General features: G+C 36.5%; 2 protein-coding genes across 2 annotated transcripts in view; one reads left to right on the top strand and one right to left on the bottom strand.

The window, feature by feature from the left end:
• The window catches only part of LOC131998008 (uncharacterized), a 32,305-nt gene extending 31,243 nt beyond the window's left edge, over positions 1–1,062 (top strand). Inside the window, exon 4 of the mRNA XM_059369960.1 lies at positions 825–1,062. Coding sequence (XP_059225943.1) covers positions 825–1,062 — 238 coding nt within the window. The remainder of the gene's footprint in view (positions 1–824) is intronic.
• Positions 1,063–2,236: 1,174 nt separating this feature from the next.
• Positions 2,237–11,080, bottom strand: LOC131998159 (uncharacterized). Its single transcript, XM_059370496.1, has 2 exons — positions 10,482–11,080; positions 2,237–2,989 (listed from the first exon to the last, which is right to left on the bottom strand). Exons 1-2 carry the CDS (start codon positions 10,547–10,549, stop codon positions 2,533–2,535), a joined length of 525 nt encoding a protein of 174 aa, XP_059226479.1. The 5' UTR covers positions 10,550–11,080; the 3' UTR covers positions 2,237–2,532.
• Between the last annotated feature and the right edge of the window lie 12,263 nt (positions 11,081–23,343).

The following is a 23,343-nucleotide window of genomic DNA, read 5'->3' as shown; positions in this document are numbered from 1 at the left end:
ATACGATTCGGCCCGGCCGAACTTAGCACACTCTTGTTTCTGTAAAAGACATTGAAAGTGCTTGCCCAGAAAATCTCTTCCACCCACGACAGAGTAACTTCAAAGGATGTAGCATTACCGGAACGATTCCGTCCGGTACTGCCGATTTAAGTGACTGGAATTAGGCAATAGCCCACGCTTTTTTTTTCGTCGACAATGACACCGATGAAGCTCCTAGGGTTATTACGAAGAAGAAAGTGCGACTCAATCAGTAGTTCCACCGTGTTCTGGTTGCTCTCCTCGTCTGCTTCTTTAAACTGCTCAAGGCTCTCTGAGATATTCGTCTCAGCCCTCTTCTATGTGTACTTGTTAAAGATCCTCTCAGCTTTCCCCTTGAGGACCTTGAACTCATCTGTTCACCCCGATTGGTTTGTCCTACGCAAAGTTACTCATTCTGGGCATGTATTTTAAAAGGGCTCTTTCAAGACCCACAACGGGCTCGACCTTGCGTCCGATATAGGCCCCCTTGCGTCCGATATAGATCCCCAGGGAACCATAGCTTCTGCATATGTTTCCTGAAACCATCCTAGTTTGTCTTTCTTCTGATTTCGGCACGCCTCCTCCGTCCATTCACCCACTCTTAAGTGTCCATTTGTGCCCGACCATATTTCTTCTTTCTAAAGGCCCTTTCAATGTCCCAAATTCACCTAGTTTTTCTTAAAGCCAGGTTAAAGCTATAAGTACGTATAAATGTATGTAGCTCTAGTGTGTTTCATCAGTATCTGCCAAGTTATTTATATACACACATATCTACAATGTATACACTTATATACATATCAATGTAGTATATATGCCACATTCACTTTGTACAATCGCAGCCTTCCATCGAAATCCGCATCTTCCGTAAGAGCAGTCAGCATCCAACCACCAACATCTAAGGTAACAACATTGCCAGCGCACCATTCATTGAACATTACCTACTACTACGGCATCGTCGAATCATCGCGCCGTCGTTGTTTCGCAGTTCGCCATGGCCAACAATTTCATTTCCTATCCTTAGGAGCCTTCAACAATTTCAAGTAAAGCAATTTTTTTCCTTCAATGCTTCTGCAGTAGCTGTAAGGTTGGCTGTCTGGATTTCGAAGAGCAAGCAGCTGGGGGAAATTCGAACAATAAAGTGGGGATTTTTTTTGTTAAGTTTTTGCTGCTGCTGTTGTCGCTATAGCTGTTCTATAAAGAGAGGTGGCTGCATTATGGTTGTTGTTGTTGCTGCTGTTATTGGGATTTTGTTTCTTTGAACATTGCCACCCATCATTTCTTACTTCTGCTTTGTTGAGTTTGTTATTCCAAGTTTTTGTTGTTGTTGCTGTATTTTATTTTTCCTGTCGCGTTTTTGGTTTTTTTCATCTTGACTGATGTTTATTGTGGGGGGACATTTGTATGTGTGTGTGTGTGTCGTCCGATTTTTTTCTTTTTCAACCACTTTTGCTTCTTGTTTTTTTTTCTTCTTCTTTTAATTCTTTTCCTTTTGCTACAACATCCATCCCTTTGGTAAAGTGGAGTGGAGGTTTATTCGAATGTCTGCCGATTGGGGGTTTGCTTCGTTGTTGTTGTTTTCTTTTTTCGTTTCTTGGGATGAGCTCCGTTTGGCATGGATGTGTGTGTGTGTGTTTGTCGTACGATTGCCTTGTCGACACCACTTGTGTTTGAGTTGCGGAGTGTGCAGTTGTGGCTCGCTCACTTTTTACACATTCTCACTCACTTACATCCATACATACATCCTCTTCTTTTCTCTCTCTATCATTTTTTCATCCATACACATTCTTATGATGATTCTTTTCTACCCCGCAAGGACCAATGGCACCAAAGGGCGTGGTGATTTCATCACCCGCTGCCACCGTTTCATAGTGTGTTTTCTTCTTCGTCGGAGTCTCCTTCTTTTGGTACTGCTGTGAATTTATTCTTCATTAGTGTATGTGTGTTGTGTTGGAAACTTGATGTTGGCTTTGCTATTGCCATTGTTTGTGGGCGAAGGGAATAGTAGCGGAGTAGGGTGATGACCAAAGCTGCTGAAACTGAGATGAGAGGATTTGAGACTTCAGACTTCACCCAAGAGTAAAACGTGGACTGTATGAGATTTGTTGTGCAGAATTCCAGAAACAAATGTAGAAACCAATTGCCTGTCCTCATGTAGGATCTCAATAGTTGTGGTTTTGTGCCAATGGGAATAAAAGCAAAAATAAGAGATTGACACAAGTCGAGTTTTAGAGGCTTGGTTTATTTCAGAGTTTGAGGGTTTGTGCTTACCGCCTAAGTTACAAAATAGAAGTGAGTTAACCTGGGGCATAATACCTGCCAAGTCATAAGTACATCCAACAGATATTGGTTATTAAATTGTAATGATTGAATATTTAAATGGTATTCATTATTTTCGTTAAATACTAAGTAGTTTTTAAACTGTAAATTAACTTCAAAGGCATATAACGTATAAATTCAAACGCTTCTTAATAAAGAAAATTTATAAAAAATTCAAAATGAAAATAAGTCTAAAGTTTACTTTAGACATGCCGCCGGGCCGGAAGATGAACATAAGACGGAGGCTAAAGCACGAATTGCCTCGGATAGAATTTGTTGGTTTGATCCTGGCGTGTGATTGGAACGTTGGTTTTTAACCCATTTGGTTTGGGTTTTGGTTGGTCTGTTGGCCGTTCTGCTATTAGTTTGGTTGACATTTTGCTCGCTTTGTCGTGACATTATTTCCGGGTACATCGAATGCAGGAGTGTGTGATGTGGTCTTTGGCAGCGTTGACACATGTTTGCGGACCGACAGTCTCGGAAACGATGGCTTCTCGCAAGGCAGTTGACACAGTACATCTCTTTTAATACGACAATGTTACGTTGCCTTGGAGTCATATCTAAGAATCGTGGACAAACCTTCAAAGCATGAAAACGATCACATAACTTGCATTTGTATATGTTTGGCTGACGACGCCCATTCATGGATGGCGACCTGGAAAACGACATTTGAATAAAATATGTATAGATGTGTATAAATGATAATGTGAAATGTGTTAGTTATCGTTATTAGAGTCAGCGTACGGTAGATAGCACAACTTTGCAATGGGTCGATTTATAACTCCCGTGGATGTACGTACATCCACTATACGAATCTTTCCATCTGTACCTGGATACGTTTTCTCAATTCTACCCATGCGCCACTCACTTGGGGGAAGCAAATCGTCGATAACTATAACAAAGTCATCAACTTTCAAATCCGGGGCAGTGTATTTCCATTTATATCTTTTATGCAAAGCCTTTAGGTAGTCTTCTTTCCAGCGTTGTGCAAACTGATGATGCAAAGCTTTTAATTTTATCCATCGGTTTATGACTGAAATGCTAGGTGATAATGGCTCCGGAAGGGACATAATAGGGCTACCTTTTAAAAAATGACCAGGTGTGAGTGCTTTTAACTCTGAAGGATCTTCTGACAGCGGTGAAATAGGTCGAGAATTCAGAACACCTTCTATTCGCGCGAGTAGAGTGGAAAATTGTTCAAAATCAAACTTATGGGAACCGGCTATTTTCTTAAAATGAGTTTTAAAGCTTTTTACAGCGGCTTCCCATAGACCGCCCATGTGAGGTGCATGTGGGGGAATAAAATTCCACTCAAAGCCGTAAGTAGCATACTTTTGTGACACGTCATGGGAAGTTATCTTTACAAATTGTGAAAATTCCCGTAGCAATGCTCTACTGGCTCCTACAAAATTGCGACCATTATCCGAAAACATCTTATGGGGGAGCCCCCGCCTCCCAACAAAGCGAGCGAAAGCTGCTTGAAATGCGGCAGAGGACAAGTCCGAGCATGGCTCTAAGTGTATTGCCTTCGTTGCAAAACACACAAAGACACTAACGTATCCCTTAGTACTTGGGGACCGTCGAAGCGAAGAACTTTTAAGATCAAACGGACCGGCGAAGTCTACTCCGGTGACATGAAACGGAGGAGAAAGAGTACATCTTTCAACTGGTAAAGGGGCCATTATTTGCGAACTAGGTTTCTGTTTATAAATAATGCATATTTTACATTTGTGTATAATGCTTTTGATTCTAGGTTTCAGACGAGGGATATAAAATTCGGTTTGCACGAATCTACACATTAAGTTGCATTCACCGTGTCCAACAAATACATGCAAATGACTTAAAAAAAGCTGGCAAAAACGTGAGTTACCAGGGATTATAATTGGGTAACGTTCCTTGTATGGAAGCATTGAGTTAGATAGCCTCCCATTAATACGCAAAATCTGATCGCAGTCTAAAAATGGATTGAAAGTAGACAAACTACTATTCTTTGGAATGGGCTTTGAATCTAATAATGCTTTATATTCATCCTCATAATAGCGTTGTTGCGAGAGTAAAATCAAACGCGTTTTAATGAATTGTAACTCTTTTTGGTTCAAATTAATACCTTCAAATCTATGAGAGGTCCGAAATTGGGAACGAGAATTATAATAGAAACGATATACATATGAAAGAACCCTTAGTGCTCGTGTATACGAAGAAAAACGTTGTAAAACGTCATTTACTTTTGTCTCGGCATGAAACACTTCTGAAACAATTCTCGGTTTGGGTACTGTTAACGAGATTTTCTTCGGCCAACCTGATTCAGGTCTTGTCAACCAAGGGGGGCCATTCCACCATAAGGGATTACACTGGAGATCTTGAGGTTTGCAGCCGCGAGTGCCAAGATCAGCGGGATTATCATGGGTAGGTACGTACCTAAATTTCGCATTCGGAACCAAATCGAGTATTTGAGAGGTGCGATTTGCGACATACGTTTCCCACGTCATTGGTGGTTTGGATAACCATCCAAGTACAATTGACGCATCTGTCCAGAGTATGATAGTAGAAATATCGAAATCGAGAACACTTGTAGTATATTTAATTAGTTTCGCCAAAAGTAAGGCACCGTTGAGCTCTAATTTGGGAAGAGATATCGTCTTTATGGGAGCAACTTTGCTTTTTGCAGCAAGTAAATTGCAAAATACTGATGATGTGGTAGTCTGGGATCGAACATAGACACATGCGCAATATGCCGCTTTTGAGGCGTCACAAAATCCATGTAACTCCACCTTATCCGTGGGCATGTGCTTAATCCACCTTGGGATTGCTATCTGTTCAATGTGTGAGATATCGTTTAACAAATTTCTCCATATATAGAGAGATTCAGAGCTAATTTCCTCATCCCAACTTATGTCCTCCAGCCAAAGCTGTTGCATGAGAATTTTTGCTCTGATAATAATGGGAGTTATCCAACCCGCTGGGTCAAACAACTGTGCAACTTTCGACAACACTTGACGTTTTGTTACTTTCGCCTGCTCTTGCATAGGAATTGCAGTGTAGGAAAATTGATCGCTTAATGCGTTCCATTTCATTCCTAATGTCTTGGTAGAACTGGTTTCGGATAAGCTTAAGAAGTTTAGATCATATAAATCTTCCTTACGTATGTGAGCGAGTAAGCGTGTGTCATTGGCAGTGATTTTCTTCAAGGGAAACCCTGCAGTATTGAGTACTGCCATGAGTTTTGCTTGGGAGTCGAGTGTTTCTTCAATGGTAAATCCACCAGACAGAATGTCATCGACATAAGTTTCTTTACGTAAAATTTTGGAAATTTGAGGGAACTCTTCTTCCGTATCCGAAGCGAGTTGAAGTAATGTTCTTATAGCCAAAAATGGGGCACAATTTATCCCAAAAGTAACTGTGCTTAATTGATAATCTTTAATGGGGCTCTTTGAATCTCTTTGGAATAAAATCCGTTGGTAGGGTCTATCCTCGGGATGTACCTTAATTTGACGGTACATTTTCTGAATGTCTCCATTATAAACATATTTAAATTTTCTCCAATTGAGAATAGTAGATACCAAATCCGCTTGAAGTGTTGGACCTGTGTATAATACGTCATTTAGAGAGCACCCTGAGTTCGTCTTACGGGAAGCATTAAAAACAACTCTAACTTTAGTTGATTTATGCTCGGGGCGGACTACCGCATGATGTGGGAGGTAAAATGAATAAAATTTACCTTGGGAGCAAATTTCTTGTGGCGATATCTCCTCCATATGGCCTAATGTAATATACTCATTCAGAACTGAGATATACTCGTCATGAAGCTCTGAATCACGGGACAGCGACTTCTCCAATCTGGCATATTGTCCCAGAGCGAGAAACCTAGATGGGCCTAGGTAAACATTTTGGGGAAAGTCTCGTTTGAAAGGGAGACGTACCACATAGCGCCCATCTGAGTCACGGGTTGTTGTGGTAGCATACAGCTCTTCACAATATCTATGGGATTCTGGAATTTGTGGAGTTGAAGGAATCTCTTCAATTTCCCAAAATTTCCGAAGTAAGTCGCTAAGAACCGCCCCTTCGGAAGGTACAACATTTGTAGTGAATGAGTGACTGGTCTCTGTTGGCACTGGACCACTGAGAACCCAGCCGAAAATTGTGTTATATGCAGATGCCACCCCACATATATTTCTGACAATGCCATCGAGATTAATATGACGTTCAGAGTCATTACCTAATATTAAATCGATATTTGAGCACTTGTTAAAATTTGGATCTGCCAAATCAAGTTTTCTGAGTTCGGGAGAGTCAGGCTTTTTGAAAGAGACGGATGGCAACTTGTTAGTTAACTTGGGTAAAATTATTGCATTAACTGAGCAATGAAAATCGTGCTTTCGTGAGTATAGTACGAGGTCACATTCCTTGTCGGCCTTTTGTACCGCCGCTCCTATTCCCCCAACTTCAAAAAAGGATCTTCGATAAGGGATTTGTAATAAGTTTCTGATTTTCTCAGATAGGAAGGATCTTTGTGACCCAGGGTCGATTAATGCCCTAATCGTAAAAAGTTCGCCGTTGTATTTTATCTGAACTAAAGCCGTTCTTAACAAAATGGTTTCATTATTAAAGGTGACATTCGCCTGAGTCTGTTTCGGTGTCTCACTCGATGTCGTTGCATCCTTTGTATCAAATTTCTCAATTGTGTTGGAAGAAGACAAAAGAGTTTTGCCATTCGCAGGCCCAGAGTTCATCGTCGTCCTATCCTCTAAGTGCAACAAAGTATGATGCCGTTTTCTGCACGACAGACATGAGCTCTTACTTTTACATTTGTTTTTAGTGTGTCCAATGGAGAGGCAATTATTGCAGTATTTATTCCTAAAGATGAAATCAATTCGCTCCTGGATAGAGAATTTACGGAATTCAGGGCAAATTCGAATACTATGACATTCTTCGCACAACAGACAGGGTGTAAGACTCTCCTGGGATGCATATGTCTGTATCTTTATGGAACTCCGGGACGTTGAATGCTCTGGAAGGCTTTGCCTCTCTTTCGTGGATTTGAAACTCGAAATTCTTTCCACTACCTCGAATCTGTTCACCAAAAATGTATCCATCTGTGTCCATGTGGGAAGTTCACGGTGGGATCTCAATGACTGTTCCCACTGAGATATGGTCACCTCAGGGAGTTTGGTTGAAATCAAATAAATCAGTATTGGATCCCAACTATCAACTTTAACTTCTAAAGAATTCAATGTACAAAGGCAATCATTTACAGTGGAGTGAATTTTCTGTAGAGATTCACTATCCTCTACATCAGCAACAGGGATGTTAAACAAAATTTTCAACTGATTGTCGACAAGGACCCGCTTGTTCTCATATCGTGTTTTAAGAGCCGTCCAGGCAAGGTTGAAATTCTCATCGCACAGTGGATACCTTTTTACAATTGCGCCTGCATTGCCTCTAGTCTTGTTACGTAAATGATAAAGCTTCTGTGCGGGGGTAAGTTTTGGGTGATTTACGTAAACAGCCGTGAACATGTCACGAAAAGAAGGCCATTCTTCGTAACCACCTTTGAAAACTTCGGTGTCACATGGGGGGACCTTTATATAAATGTCAGGGTTGTCTGGAAATTGAGGGCTGACTGGGGTTCGAGGATCGAGACTTTGTCTCGTCATGCTCCTAGTACCTGTTCTACCGGATATCCTTAGAACATCCGTAATTTGCGATCGTGTTTCATAGTAAGCCTCCGAGCAGACATTGAAGTTAATCTTTGCGTTCTGCTTGAAGTCTTTTGTGTTAAACGATTCGGGGGACAACATGAGATTCTCATAGTCTACTTGCAGTCTTTTCCATCTACATTCCAAATCCTCAAGCTTGATTTCAAGAAGGGTGTCTGTTTGATCAGTTATATCACTCTTTTCGAACGATGTACAGAAACTGATCATATGATCGCAGTCGAATAGAAATCGTTCATGAATCGGTGAGGGTTTGACCACAGAGCCACCTGTAGTAGACGTGCTCTGTCCTGCTGGCTCTGTCATCTCTATCCCAAAAAATGCGGGTAAAATCCTATAGAATGATTCCAAAATCGATTTGAGGCCAATATCACAACGACCGCTAAATGTCAAAAAAAATTAAATCGTTTCCACTGAAGTCTTCCTTTGGCGGTTGAATACGTGTGTATAACTTTTGGGTTTATCGTGACCCTATTTGCTGGGATAGCATTCAAATTTTGTTATAGACACAACGATATATACTGCGACAGAAAGACGTAAAATCCGTGTTGTGAATAACTTTAGGTATATTGTAAACCTATTTGCGGGGTATGCGTTAAAAGTTAGCTATAGACACACGAAAGGAAGCAGGAAATTTCAAATGAAGCCGAAAGTTCAAAGCTCCATTATTTAAATGTGGAGAAATGGAATCTTAGGACGAATTTGGATATTCGTTAGGCAAGTCTAAATACGTTGCCCAAGGTTTGCAATATACTGTAACTGCTGGAAAAGTTATAGCACCAATAATTCATAATAAATGAACCAATATGAGTCGTACTTTGACAATAATTATTTATTTCCGATCATACGCAACAATTGTTTGTGCATAAATAACGTCTCACTGTATGCGCCGTGAGCTGCCTAAAATTTATAAATATCAAGATATTTGGGTTTCAAAAAAAATATATTCTTCTCTTTCCACTTTCACCCCTGAAGTGGTCATATATTGCTGGAAAAACTTCTGTTCATAAATTGATTTATGTATCATGGGAGTATCTCATAACCCTTTTTTTAAAAATTCTAAACATATTCTTAATCTGTTCTTCAATTCTGCGAACCTTTCTTAAATAGTGCTAAAGATCCATCGTTGTTGACATACAGCTTGGCATTCAGAAAAGTATAATGGATAGTCTATATATGTACGTAGGGTATAAGACGAGTAAGACTGAAATTACCTTGCTATCTATTCCAGTATATTTTGTTATTCCTCCTTTCACCTTAATTTCGCGCGCACCGATTTTTCTTGTTTTTACAATTCGCACTGATATTCTTCAAAGTAACTGCTAATCCAACCATAAAAACACTCAATTAAGTGCTTTTCATTTTAATTTTTCCTCTTTTTTTTTTTTCTATTTACACAAAGACAGCCTTTAACTGTTATATATTTTGTACCAAATGTTTAATTTGTTTCCAACTGTATTACACTTTTAGAGATCGATGACATGTGTGGGTTTTAATGCTATAAAGCAGTATTCTCTTCTGCTAAATTTGAATTCTCTGCTAAGTCAAGCTTTATCACTTTTGTTTTAAGCACTGACACTCAAGTAGTGAGAAAAGATGAGAACTAGATTTAGCTACAAGTAAAATGTGAAATAATATCTCTTCAAACACTTTTCACTCATTTGTAAGAAGTGATGAGAAAATTACTCAAAATATGAATAAAAGAGAGATGAAGATGGTGAGATGAAATGAAAACGAATGATGGGATTCAGCCAAACTTTGTAGTCTTTTCAGTAATTGGATTACAAAAAAAGGGAATAAGAGTGATTGGAAATAAATGGAGGTAAATTGAAATTGAAATAGACTTGAAATTTGTGGATGAAAGAAATTGTAAAAAACCGCTATATCACTATCTCTCGTTCTCGCACTTTAATATGCATGGTTATGTGTCATGGCTTATGTTGTTTTTGCAATTTCTGATTCTTGATTCTCCTAATTCTATCGTAATTTTTACCACATGTTATGCAATTTTGTACCGTAATTTTATGACATATATATATATTTTTTTTTTTTTTAATTTTTTTTTTCTTTTTAGGTTAGGCACTAAGTCGAAACTTTTCACATGTGTAACATAAATTAAGATTGGCTATCAAATTTTTGGCTCATTTGCATCGATTTAGAGAAATTTATCCAAATATTTTATAGACCTTTTTATAACCTCAAATTTTACAGATTAATATTCTTTTTTCCAACAATTTGCAAAGGACTTCACTAGAGTATTGCAATTACGAATGTAAGCAAATTTTTTCTTTGATTTTCGGTGTTTCCGATATTTAATTAGTCAATAATTCTACCTTTTTATTAAGCACTTTTACCGCTCTCAAATTTTCAAACGAACGCATGAAGGGTTACCGGCAAACTACTTTGTTAGTTTTTTCTTCTACGTTTCCTTACCTCCTGCTTTGTCTATTATTTCTTTGAGAATTACGCTGAGTTGAGCTTTCTCTTCTCGAATGGACCATGTTTGTGGGCGAAGGGAATAGTAGCGGAGTAGGGTGATGACCAAAGCTGCTGAAACTGAGATGAGAGGATTTGAGACTTCAGACTTCACCCAAGAGTAAAACGTGGACTGTATGAGATTTGTTGTGCAGAATTCCAGAAACAAATGTAGAAACCAATTGCCTGTCCTCATGTAGGATCTCAATAGTTGTGGTTTTGTGCCAATGGGAATAAAAGCAAAAATAAGAGATTGACACAAGTCGAGTTTTAGAGGCTTGGTTTATTTCAGAGTTTGAGGGTTTGTGCTTACCGCCTAAGTTACAAAATAGAAGTGAGTTAACCTGGGGCATAATACCTGCCAAGTCATAAGTACATCCAACAGATATTGGTTATTAAATTGTAATGATTGAATATTTAAATGGTATTCATTATTTTCGTTAAATACTAAGTAGTTTTTAAACTGTAAATTAACTTCAAAGGCATATAACGTATAAATTCAAACGCTTCTTAATAAAGAAAATTTATAAAAAATTCAAAATGAAAATAAGTCTAAAGTTTACTTTAGACAGCCATTGTTTTGTTGTTTATTTTTTCAGCGCCTTGGAGTTTTAGTTTTTTTATGCCAAACACCACTGCCAACAACAACAATAGCAAGAATGAATTTCTTTGCAAATATTGTTTTTGTTGTCCCCATCTTCTTTTGATGTACATATCTCGCGCTTGTAAATTCGTACACTCACACATATTCCTTCATATTTGTTCCCCCTAGGCACTCATATTGTATAAATGATTGAAGGGAATTGTAGCCAAATATGAATGCCATAACTATTTGCTTAGAGTTGCCGGATAAATTTTTTTAGCTTGAAGGAGTTATAACAACTTGAAGCAGAGAAAATTCTTAAAATGAAATTGAGACATTTATACTGTCCACCATAGGAGTTTCAACATTCCGTTTGTAACTCATCGAAATATTGATCTGAGATTCAACAAAGTATAAATATTCTTAAACGTTTTGAAATTGTCTGTCCGTCTGTATGTCGAAAACAAAACTTTCGAATGAGTAAAGCTAGGCTCTTGAATATTTTTCAGTGTAGGTCGGTTGGGATTGCCAATGGACCAAGTCGGACTTTGTTTCGATTTGGTTCCCATATAAACCGATCTCCCGATTTGACCTCTTGAGCCTATGGAGGGCGCAATTCAGAACTGATTTGGCTGAAATTTGTCAAGTGATATTTGTTTTGACATGGAAAAACTATGGCAGGTATGGTCCAAATTGGGTCTGTTTGCTGATATAGCTGTCATGAAAACCGATTTTCAGCCTCTAGATGGCTCAATTTTTATACGACTTGGCTGAAATTTTGTACGTAATGTTTTGCAATGACCCCCAATAACTGTGTCATGTACGGCCCAAACTGCCAGATACACACATTTCCCGATTTTACTTTTTTACCCTATAGAGGGCGCAATTATTATTCTATGTGGCTGACATTTTTTGACTTCTAACAACCACGAATTTTTATAAAAATTTTGTAATTTGTTTTAGAAAGAAGAATTAGCGCAAATCATGAGAAGATTTTATTGAAATTTTGTTCCAAGAATTTGTTTGGAAAAAGTTTGTTTTGAGGAAAATTTCATTAAAATGTTGTTTTTACAGACAATTTCTTTGAAATTTCTTTATAGAGAAAGCTTTATATAATTTATAAATAAGACTTCTCATTATTTTATTGACTTGTCTTAAAAAAAAAAAACATTTAAATTATGCCATTAAAAAATTTATCGAGTTTAGTATTTAAAACCAATTCTTTTAATTTCGTCTTTAGGTAACTTTTAATGAAATTTTGTCTTAAGGAGAAATTCACAAAAATTTTGGGGAATAATTTTTTAAAATTTTGCCTTAAGAGAAAATGTCTTAGAAATTTGTCTTAAGAGATTTTTTAGTTTTGTCCTTAGAGAAAATTTTTGAAAATGTTGTTTCCAGAAAATTTTGACTTTGGGGAAAATTTCTTGGAAGTTTTTTCTTTAAAAATGTTTAAATTTCGTTTTAAGGAAAATTTCTTTAAAATTTTGCCCCTTAAAAATTTGTATTGAAATTTTGTCTTCAGGGAACATTCCAAAGAAATTTTCTCTAAGTACAAAATTTCAATGGAGGTCACCGTAGCGCAGAGTGAATCACCGTGACGCTGAACGCCTGGGTTCGAAACCTGGCGGTGACTTCGGAAAACAAATGTAAGCAGTGGTTATTTCCTCCTAATGCTGGCGACATTTGTGAGGTACTTTGCCATGTAAAAACTTCTCCCCAAAGAGGTATCGCTCTGCGGTACGCTGTTCGGACTCGGCTATAAAACGGAGTCCCCTTATCATTGAGCTTAAACTTGAATCGGACAGCACTCAGTGATATGAGAGAAGTTTGCCCCTGTTCCTTAATGGAATGTTCATGGGCAAATTTGGAATTTTACAAAATTTCAATGAAATGTTCTCTGAACACAAAATATTAAAGAAATTTTCTCTTAAGACAAAATTGAAAAAAATTTCAAAGACAAAATTTGAAAACAAAAAATTTCCAAGATTTTTTTTAATATTGTCTTTAGAAAAATTTTCTCTAAAATTTTTATAAGAACATCTGATTGAAATTTTGTTTTAAGAAACAATTTAATTGAAACTTCGACTTTATAGAAAATTTCATGGAAATATTATCTTTAGAGAAAATTTCATTGAAATCTTGACCTTAAAGAAAATTTCATTCCAATTTTGTCTTTTGAGAAAATTTTATAAAAATTTATATTCAGAGAAAATTTTATTAAAATTTTATATTTGGAAAAAATTGCATTAAAATTTCGTATTCTGAGAAAATTTCATTGAAATTTTATCTTCAGAGAAAAATCATTGAAATTTTGTCTTCAAAATTTTATCTTTGGAAAAAATTGCATTCAAATTTCGTATTCAGAGAAAATTTCATTGAAATTTTATCTTCAAAAAAAAATCATTGATATATTGTCTTTAAGGGAAATTGCGTTTAAATTTTGCCCTAAAGAAAATTTTATTGAAATTGGGTTTTAATGAGATTTTGTTGAAATTTTGTCTTTATCAGAAAACTATTCGAACCGGTTCCGCTCAGCTGCATCATCTTTAACGCTCTTATACCTTTAATTTGAGCCCTATATTGCCGTCATCGGAAAATAAGTACTTTTTGTTCGGAGTTTTAGGATGGGGACATTTAGCCCCGAATGTGGATTTCAAATTCGTGCCACCGAACGCAGAGGTTAGTTTGGTTATACTGGCGAGATAATCCGAAAAAATTTTCAGCGAGGGTTCTCCGGTTCTAGGGCTCGAAACATATGTGAGGTGAAGTTATGTAAAAACTTCTCCCCAACTCACTGTGGAAAGCTATTGGGACTCGGCTTTAAAAAGAAGATCCCTTATCGTTGGGCTTAAATTTGAATCGAACAACAATCATTGATATGGGAGAAGTATGCTCCTGTTCCTGAACGAAATATTCATGGGGAAATTTTTGTTCTACTCCAAAACACCATTTTTTTTGTGAGTTCTATATGGCCTTAGTAGGTATGTATGTTCGGTTTGGTGGTGGTGTGTCCCCCCAGACACTAAATTTTACATGGGCCGCTTATTACCATGGTCGATAAATAAGTTCGTTTAAGGGTGGGGTTGACCCCCAGATTCGTTTTTCTCAAAATTTCTTACTCTACTCCCAAAAAGCTTTTATATGAGCCCCATATTGCCATGGCCGATAAATATACTCGATTTGGGAGATATTTTGGGTTGGGATGGCCCTTAAGCGCATAGCTCCTCAATTGGATATCAGATTCGCTTTTAACTCTCAAACACTTTGAATTTGAGTCCTATATTGTTGTGCATTGGTCCATATATCCATTTGGCGGGTTTTGGGGATTGGGCGGCACCCGAGGCTCCCCAACCAAACATTGTATACCAACATTTTATGTGACTATAAGAGTACAAATAAATTTCGGAAGAATCGTTCTAGAAACTATAGTAATGGGTAGCTTTTTTGGGGCTGGGATGGCATCTCACACATATCACACCAAATATAAGTATCAAATTCGTGCTCTACTCCCAACCACCTTTCATTTGAGCCCCATATTGCCGTGGTCGATAAATATGTACAGTTTAGGATGTGTTTTGGATCTGGGGCTGTCAACCTGTCGATTTTCCCTGAAAATAGATATCTAATTCATTCTTTACTCCCAAATACCGTTCATTTTAGTCCCACATCGATGTTGTTGGAAAATAAGTTTGGTTTATCGGTTACATTGGGCCATATCACCAAACGCTTGGCCCCAAAATTTGATATCGGACTCGTGTGTTTTTGGCGATAAAGAGCCACAAAGATTCTTGAACTCAAGTTTAAATGTCATATACGTAATCTACTCCCTAATACCATTAATTTTAGTTCCATATATCTGTAGTCGGCTAATATGCCCATATGGTGGTGGGTCGACCTCCCATTCCTGGAATTAAATTTTTTATGCACTATTCGCAATCTTCTTCCGAATACCATTCATTTGAATCCCATATTGACATGACCATCCAATATATCTGTATGGGGAGTTTTGGGTTTAGGGCGGCCCACTAGGTACTTGGTTCCAAATTTTAATACCATATTCGTATTATACTCTCCAATAACCTTCATTTGATACCCGATTGTCCCGATCGGTCCACTTTCGATTTAAGGTGGTATTTTTGAAGCAAGGGGGAGGGTCCGTTCTCCCATGATCTTCAATCTACGTGGCAAATATGGTCCGAATCGGTCTATAGCCTGATACAGCTCTCATATAAACCGATCTCCCCATTTAACTTCTTGAGCTCCTAAATGGCGCAATTCTTACTCGAATTGGCTGAAATTTTACACAATGACTTCTACTATGGTTTCCAAGATTCAATTCAATTATGGCTCGAATCGGACCATAACTTGATATAGCTCCAATAATATAGCAATTCATATCCATTATCCTTTGTTTGCATGAAAATACACATCCGGAAAAGAACTCGACAAATGCGATCTATGGTGGAGGCCTCGCCGAACTTAGCACGCTTTCACTTGTTTACTTTACAGCAAACTCATTGGAATTTGGCTTTAGAGAAAAAATCACTTAATTTTGTATAGTCTGGAGAGAATTTTTTATTGAAATTTTGTTTTTACAGGACAATTTATTGAAAGTGAAAATTTCGTACGGAATTTTGTCTTAGAGAAAATTTGGCTAAAATGTTAAAAAAAAATTTAATCGCTTTTTCTTTAAAAAAATCACCATTTCCAAACAATTCTCATTTGTTTAACAAAATTATGCAATATGGCAACACTGTACACCCACATCCAACTCCCTTTGCCATAGCTCTCACTACAGCAACATAATTTGTGTTTTTTTTAAGTTCTTACCTTTGAAGAGTTTTTAGTTAAGATGTATATATTTTTTGAAAACGTGTGAGAGTGTATTTGTGTCTGCGTAAGCATTTACTTACATATAGTATTTTTTTCACTGAATTCTTATTCAATTGCAACCAAAAAGGTTACAAATCTTGCAGACATTAAAAAATAAAACAAATCCACAAGAATCTCAGCTACCTCCCTTATCTCCCCAAATAATACTGTGGGTTAACAAAAAAGTTAAGCCAACATAAATAAATAAAATGTTCTGCATGCCTTCACTCACTTCATCTATAACTTGTCCACAATGATGTTAATGTTGCCCATAATGATGGTAAAAAATGATGATGATTTTATTTTTGCAATTTTCATATTTTCTGATACCCGATTTTCATTAACAATGGATTTTGTTTAAATAAAATCCTTGATTTTCTTCGAATCCAGTGTTATTCATAATCGGAAATTTTTTCCATGAAAATTAATTTTGTCAAAATTTGGAAATTTGGAAATAAATATTTGATAAAATTTGCCTTAGAAAATAAAATGTTGACAAAATTTTCCATAGAATTTATATTTGGACAGAATTTCTTAAAACAAAATTTAACTACATTTTCTACCGAAATGAAATGTTGACAAAATTTTCTACCGAAATGAAATTTTGACAAAATATTCTATGGAAATAAAATTTTGACAAATTTTCCATCAAAATAAAATGTGGGCTAAATTTTCTTAAAACTTCAAATTTGACAATATTTAAAACGAAATAAAATTTTTGCAAAAAAAATAAATTTTCTTCAAAAATGAAATGTTGACAAAATTTTCTTTAAAAAATTTCAAAGTTTTCTTACAAAAAAAAAAAAAAAATATTTTTACAATATTTTTGTTAACAAGTAAAAAGACGAATCCGGTAAACAAGTGAAAGCCTGCCAAGTTCGGCCGGAACGAATCTTATATACCCTCCACCATGGATCGCATTTATCGAGCTCTTGCCACGGTATCTCTTTTTTTGGCAAACAAAGGATAAAAGAAAGGAATTGCTATGTTATTGGAACAATATCAAGTTATGGTTCATTTCGGACCATAATTGAACTGAATATTGGAGACCATAGTAGAAGTCATTGTGTAAAATTTCAGCCAAATCTAGTAAGAATTGCGTACTTTAGAGGCTGACGAAGTAAAATACGAAGATCGGTTTATAGGGGAGCTGCATTAGGCTATAAACCGATTCATGCCATTTTCGACACGTATGTTAAAGGTCATGAGAGAAGCCGTTGTACAAAATTTCAGCTAAATCGGATAATAATTGCGCCCTTTAGTGGCTCAAGAAGTCTAGACCACAGATCGGTTTATATGGCAGCTATATCAGGTTATGGACAGATTTGAACTATTCTTAGCACAGTTGTTGAAAGTCATAATAAAACACTTCATGCAAAATTTCAGCCAAATCGGATAATAATTGCGTCCTCTAGAGGCTCAAGAAGTCAAGATTCAAGATCGGTTTATATGGCAGCTATATCAGGTTATAGACCGATTTGAACCATTCTCAGCACAGTTGTTGGAAGTCATAATAAAACACTTCATGCAAAATTTAACAAAATATTGGTCTCTTTAGTATCTATATCTAAAAATAAACCGAACTGAACCATATACGACAGGGATGTTGATGCAACTTTTACGGGTCCAAAAACTTAAATTGAGAGATCGCTCTATATGGCAGCTATATCCAAATCTGGACCAAATTGAGGAAGGATGTCGAAGGGCTTAACACAACTCACTGTCCCAAATTTCAGCAAAATCGGATAATAAATGTGGCTTTTATGGGCCTAAGACCCTAAATCGGAAGATCGGTCTATATGGCAGCTATATCCAAATCGGGTCCGATCTGGGCCAAATTAAAGAAGAATGTCGAAGGACCTAACACAACTCACTGTCCCAAATTTCAGCAAAATCGGATAATAAATGTGGCTTTTATGGGCGTAAGACCCTAAATCGGCGAATCGGTATATATGGCAGCTATATCCCAATCTGGACCGATCTGGGCCAAATTAAAGAAGAATGTCGAGAGGCCTAACACAACTCACTGTCCCAAATTTCAGCAAAATCGGATAATAAATGTGGCTTTTATGGGCCTAAGACCCTAAATCGGAAGATCGGTCTATATGGCAGCTATATCCAAATCGGGTCCGATCTGGGCCAAATTAAAGAAGAATGTCGAAGGACCTAACACAACTCACTGTCCCAAATTTCAGCAAAATCGGATAATAAATGTGGCTTTTATGGGCCTAAACCCCTAAATCAGGGGATCGGTCTATATAGCAGCTATATCCAAATCTGGACCGATCTGGACCAAATTGACGAAGGATGTCGAAGGGCTTATTACAACTCACTGTCCCAAATTTCAGTAAAATCGGATAATAAATGTGGCTTTTATGGGCCTAAGATCCTAAATCGGCGAATCGGTATATATGGCAGCTATATCCAAATCTGGACCGATCTAAGCCAAATTGAAGAAGCATGTCAAAGGACCTAACACAACTCACTGTCCCAAAATTCAGCAAAATCTGATAATAAATGTGGCTTTTATAAGCCTAAGACCCTAAATTGGCGGATCGATCTATATGGGGGCTATATGAAGATGTCGACCGATATATCCCATCTTTGAACTTAACCTGTTTATGGGCAAGAAAAGAATCTGTGCAAAGTTTCAGCTCAATATCTTTATTTTTAAAGAATGTATCGTGATTTCAGCATACAGACGGATGGACAGACAGACGGACGGCCAGACGTACGGACAGACGAACGTACATTGCTAGATCGTCTTAGATTTTTACGCTGATCAAGATCAAGAAGGGTCGGAAATGTTTCGATGTGTTGCAAACGGAATGACAAAACCAATATACACCCATCCTTCGATGGTGGGTATAAAAAATCAAATTTTCATTTCTATTTATTATGGAAGTACTATTTAAAGGTGTGGTGCTCTTCAAAGGTGCAGCTCACTCCCCACCCTTCTCTTTTTGGTTTCTTGCTCTCACACACTTAATAATCAGTTAACATATTTTGCCATAATCATGTTATACATGAAAAGATGATGCTTAGTTTTTGGATTTTTTTTCTTCTTTTATCAAGGAGATGTTGTAGACATAACCGGAAAAGGAAAAGATGAAACAAAATAACATTCTCAACAGCTACCACTACAAGGTTTGCAGAATAATCATCTGTAGTGGCGGCAGCAAAAACAAAAAAATAGGTAGGTATTGCAAATATTTTTGCAATTATATTGTTGAGAGTTTTTTTTTTTTTTTTCAACCAACTTCATCTTGACAAAGAAATAAAACTTAAGTTTCAACGTTAAAGACAAGGAGCCTTAAGATAACCGATTTCAAGAATAAGGATAGATGAGTGCATGGATTGATAGATGGATGGTTGGTTGGATGGATGAATTGTTACATGAATGGCTCTTGCGGTTTGTAGGCTGAGGCAACATAAATGTTCAACAATAACTAATACAACTTACATAGACTTATAAACTCTTGTTGGCGGCATATTGGGATTTGAAGTGTAGTGGTAAGGGTTGCCATGTAACATGAAAAAAATGTCTGCAAATCAAGTGGAGGATGGCATCTCGAAACTGTGTGTTAGGGATTGAAGAAATATCCCTCAAGAGCGAATCGCGCGTACAATTAGCTGTGTCGTAGAGCGTAGAGCGTAGAGTCTCAGTGAGAGGCCGGGCGCCACCGGCTCTTGCATAAATACTGATGTTCAATATGACATGGCGAGTTTTGGGACCTTTAAATAGCCAATGGCAATGGCTCACCTGTAGAAGCCACCTCCACATATAGACATCTGGCTGTAACAAGAACAACATTGGGTATTAGTCGTCTCGACTAGCTGGTCCAATTCTCATTTATCTACCTTTGTTGCCATCTCTCGATAGTCTTCTCTCGTATGGCCTTCTTCTTACTTCCTGTTCCTTCTTCACACTGGACCTGGAGGCTCGTGGAGAATTCACCGGTGATCGGTGAACTTTCGATCGCCTTCCAAAGACGATGTCATCTCCTCTGCTGCTGTGTTGGTTGGTGTTTCTTGTTTGATTGGGTCCCAACTTAGATACGTTATCAGTGTGCAAAAATTTTAGTCGCCCTTCATGTTGAGCCCGAGGATGTCGATGCATGCAGAGAGGTTCTGAGAGCGTTCTCTAAGCCCTGCCAGGGGTTTGCGGGACGTAGGCAGCGGTGGGCATTAGCCTGAAAACCATTTCGTGAAGTATGTCACTCACTACCACTCTGGCCCGTAGCCTCAAACCAAATCCGTAGTCAAAATCAAACCAGGGTACGAACTAGGGTCATTGTCGCCTTGATTGGGGAATCCACAGGGGCATCGCTCCCCAGACTGCATCTTTGTGCAGAGAACTCCTGTGGGTGGATACTTCGTCAACTGGCGGCATTCATTCGCCATGTCGCGAGGACCTCGTCGGATATAAATGCTTTTTATTTAGCTTGCTCTCAGTCATCGCCGCTCTTGGTCGGGGACGGCTTACTTTTCAAAGCTGACCTATAGTTCGTTCCGCTTTCCGCCATCTGCTGATCCGGTAGTGGCCTGTTCCATTTGAGCCTTGGATATAGCTTCCATATATATGTTCGTCCGATTTACAATAATAGTGCAATAAAATAATCATTTGTTAACCGATTCTCTTGAAATTCGACAAGAAGGATTTCCTTACGACTCTCAATGTTACTGTTGAATTTCATAAAAATCGGTTCAGATTTGGATATAGCACCCATATATACGTTCGTCCGATTTGCATTAATACAGCAATAAAATGGTCATTTGTTAATCGATTCTCTCGAAATTCGGCAGGAACGATTTCCTTAGGACTCTCGATATGATTGGTGAATTTCATAGAAATCGGTTCAGATTTAGATATAGGTCTCATTATCGCCCGATTTTCACTCCAAGACCCACTGCAAGCGCATTTATTGACCAATCTTCCCAAAATTTTGTACAACGGTTTCCTCGACGACTTGCACAATATCCAAAAAGTTTGGTCGAAATCGGTTCAGATTTCGATATAGCTTCCATGTATATGTTCGTCAGATTTTGGGTAATTTGTTGTCATTTGTCAACCGTAGTTATTACATTTTGAACATATTTGCTTTGCTCAAAATTTGATACAGGAATTTTAATAATCTATCTGGATACATCCGTTGAGGTCAATCCAAATTGGATCAGAATTAGATGTAGCCCCCTTTTGTTTTTCTAGGGTAGGTGTAGGGTATTATAAAGTTGGCACCGCCCGACTTTTGCCTTTACTTACCGGGTTTTTCTTTATTTTATTTTATTTTATACTATTTTATTTTATTTTTTTATTTTGTTTTATTTCATTTTATAATATTTTATTTTTTTTTTTATTTTATTTTATTTTATTATTTTATTTTATTTTATTATATATTATTTTATTTTATTTTATTTTATTTTATTTTATTTTATTTTATTTTATTTTATTTTATTTTATTTTATTTTATTTTATTTTATTTTATTTTATTTTATTTTATTTTATTTTATTTTATTTTATTTTATTTTATTTTATTTTATTTTATTTTATTTTATTTTATTTTATTTTATTTTATTTTATTTTATTTTATTTTATTTTATTTTATTTTATTTTATTTTATTTTATTTTATTTTATTTTATTTTATTTTATTTTATTTTATTTTATTTTATTTAATTGTATTTTATTTTATTTTATTTTATTTTATTTTATTTTATTTTATTTTATTTTATTTTATTTTATTTTATTTTATTTTATTTTATTTTATTTTATTTTATTTTATTTTATTTTATTTTATTTTATTTTATTTTATTTTATTTTATTTCATTATATTTTATTTTATTTTATTTTTTATTATTTTTTATTTTCTTTTATTTTATTTTGTTTGATTTTTTTACCTTTTTAGCTTTTCAATGGCAGCCCTCACTTTCTTAATTATTACTAGTTCTGCCATCAAACAATGCCGATGCTTTTGTTGGTGTAGCATTGCTTTCATTTCAGAAATGTTTTCAAATTGAATTAAAAAAATGTTACACACAAAACACACGTTGTGTTTATATACCGTTCTTCATGTTCATCACACAAACTTACAAACAATCAAAAAAAAAAAAAAACCGTAACCGTAAAATACATGCCCGATAACATCGTAACATTATTGTTGTACATCATGTAACAACCAACGAAGAGAGCCAAGACACAAAATGATAGCCATGTGTGTGATGTGTGTTTCTATGTGTGTCATTTGAACTGGTGCAAGCTTTAAGAAAGATGAGAAAGTTTTGTTTGATGTATGTGTGTGGTGTGGTTTGGTGTGTGGTGAATGCATATGTGTGTATTAGGAATGTTAGACTGCATAACTCATACGCACTGGTGGGATCATATTATTTGTGATGAGCATCTGGAACATGATGTGTTGAACACGGTGCTTTATGGAAGATGTCTTTGGCGCTTGTTATGCATTGCAATGTAACATCTAAGCCAAACATGTAATTTTTAAGGAGAGTTAGATATGGGCCTAATAATGGTGTCGGTTGTTCAAGAAACGGCACATTCTAAGAGGAAAAAAATTGGTCAAACAAAGTGTGGGAAAATTGGTTTTCAATCAAACAGAAATTGTTTACTATTGTTAATAGGTATAAACCCCATATAAACTAATTCATGCAATTTTGATGGCGTTTACAACCTTGTGTTAGGGCCCACATTCGTCGTTTTTGTATAAATGTGGATGTATACCTATTATCATTGAGCTTAAACTTGAATAGGACTGCACTCATTGATATGCGAGCAGTGTTCATAGGCACATTTGCATTGACAATGCTTACTTGAACTTGGGCCTGGGGCCTTATCCGTTTAGATGTTCTCTTTTATTTTTTGGTGCCAATATTGAATTCAAAATTGCTTAAAATTAAATAAAGCCTCTTATATCCTCTTATTTATCCTTAATACTGCCCATAAGTTTAAAATGTTGTTTTTAAGCTTTTTTAAATCACCATTCATCTGCATTCAATCCTTTGTGTGACACATGATGCCAAACCATAGGACTCAACAGTCAACAGTCCAACCCAGAAGCAAACAAATTAATATAAACAAAAAGCTTCTTTTGGAAAGTCAAATAAAAACAAAACAAAGCCCTGCTCATCTCCTTGGCAACAATTTAACTTCAAAAGAAAATCTCAGAGTGTTTTTTTTTCCTACACTTTAATCCCTGTCCATCAAAGAACACAATAATCCTGTTTTTTGTTTTCTGTCCAGCTCTTAGTGCTTCTGTTATTTATAGGTAAATACGCAGGGCAAAAGGAGGCTGTTGGGAAGGCGAAGGCAATGGGGTCGAGAGCATATGGTCGTTGGTGTCTGGTGATTGAAAACA

The sequence above is a fragment of the Stomoxys calcitrans genome, chromosome 5, assembly GCF_963082655.1.
Source record: "Stomoxys calcitrans chromosome 5, idStoCalc2.1, whole genome shotgun sequence".
Classification (NCBI taxonomy): domain Eukaryota; kingdom Metazoa; phylum Arthropoda; class Insecta; order Diptera; family Muscidae; genus Stomoxys; species Stomoxys calcitrans.
Note: the sequence above shows the minus strand (reverse complement) of the source record. Positions and strands in the feature narration are given on the sequence as shown.

What these genes read in the sequence shown, in the direction of transcription:
- LOC131998159 (XM_059370496.1), bottom strand. Translation starts at nt 10,549, where the DNA reads ATGGTCCATTCGAGAAGAGAAAGCTCAACTCAGCGTAATTCTCAAAGA. An exon ending in AATAATAGACAAAGCAGGAG is followed by an intron (nt 2,990 to 10,481) that starts GTAAGGAAACGT and finishes GTCGTTTTCCAG; the next exon opens with GTCGCCATCCATGAATGGGC.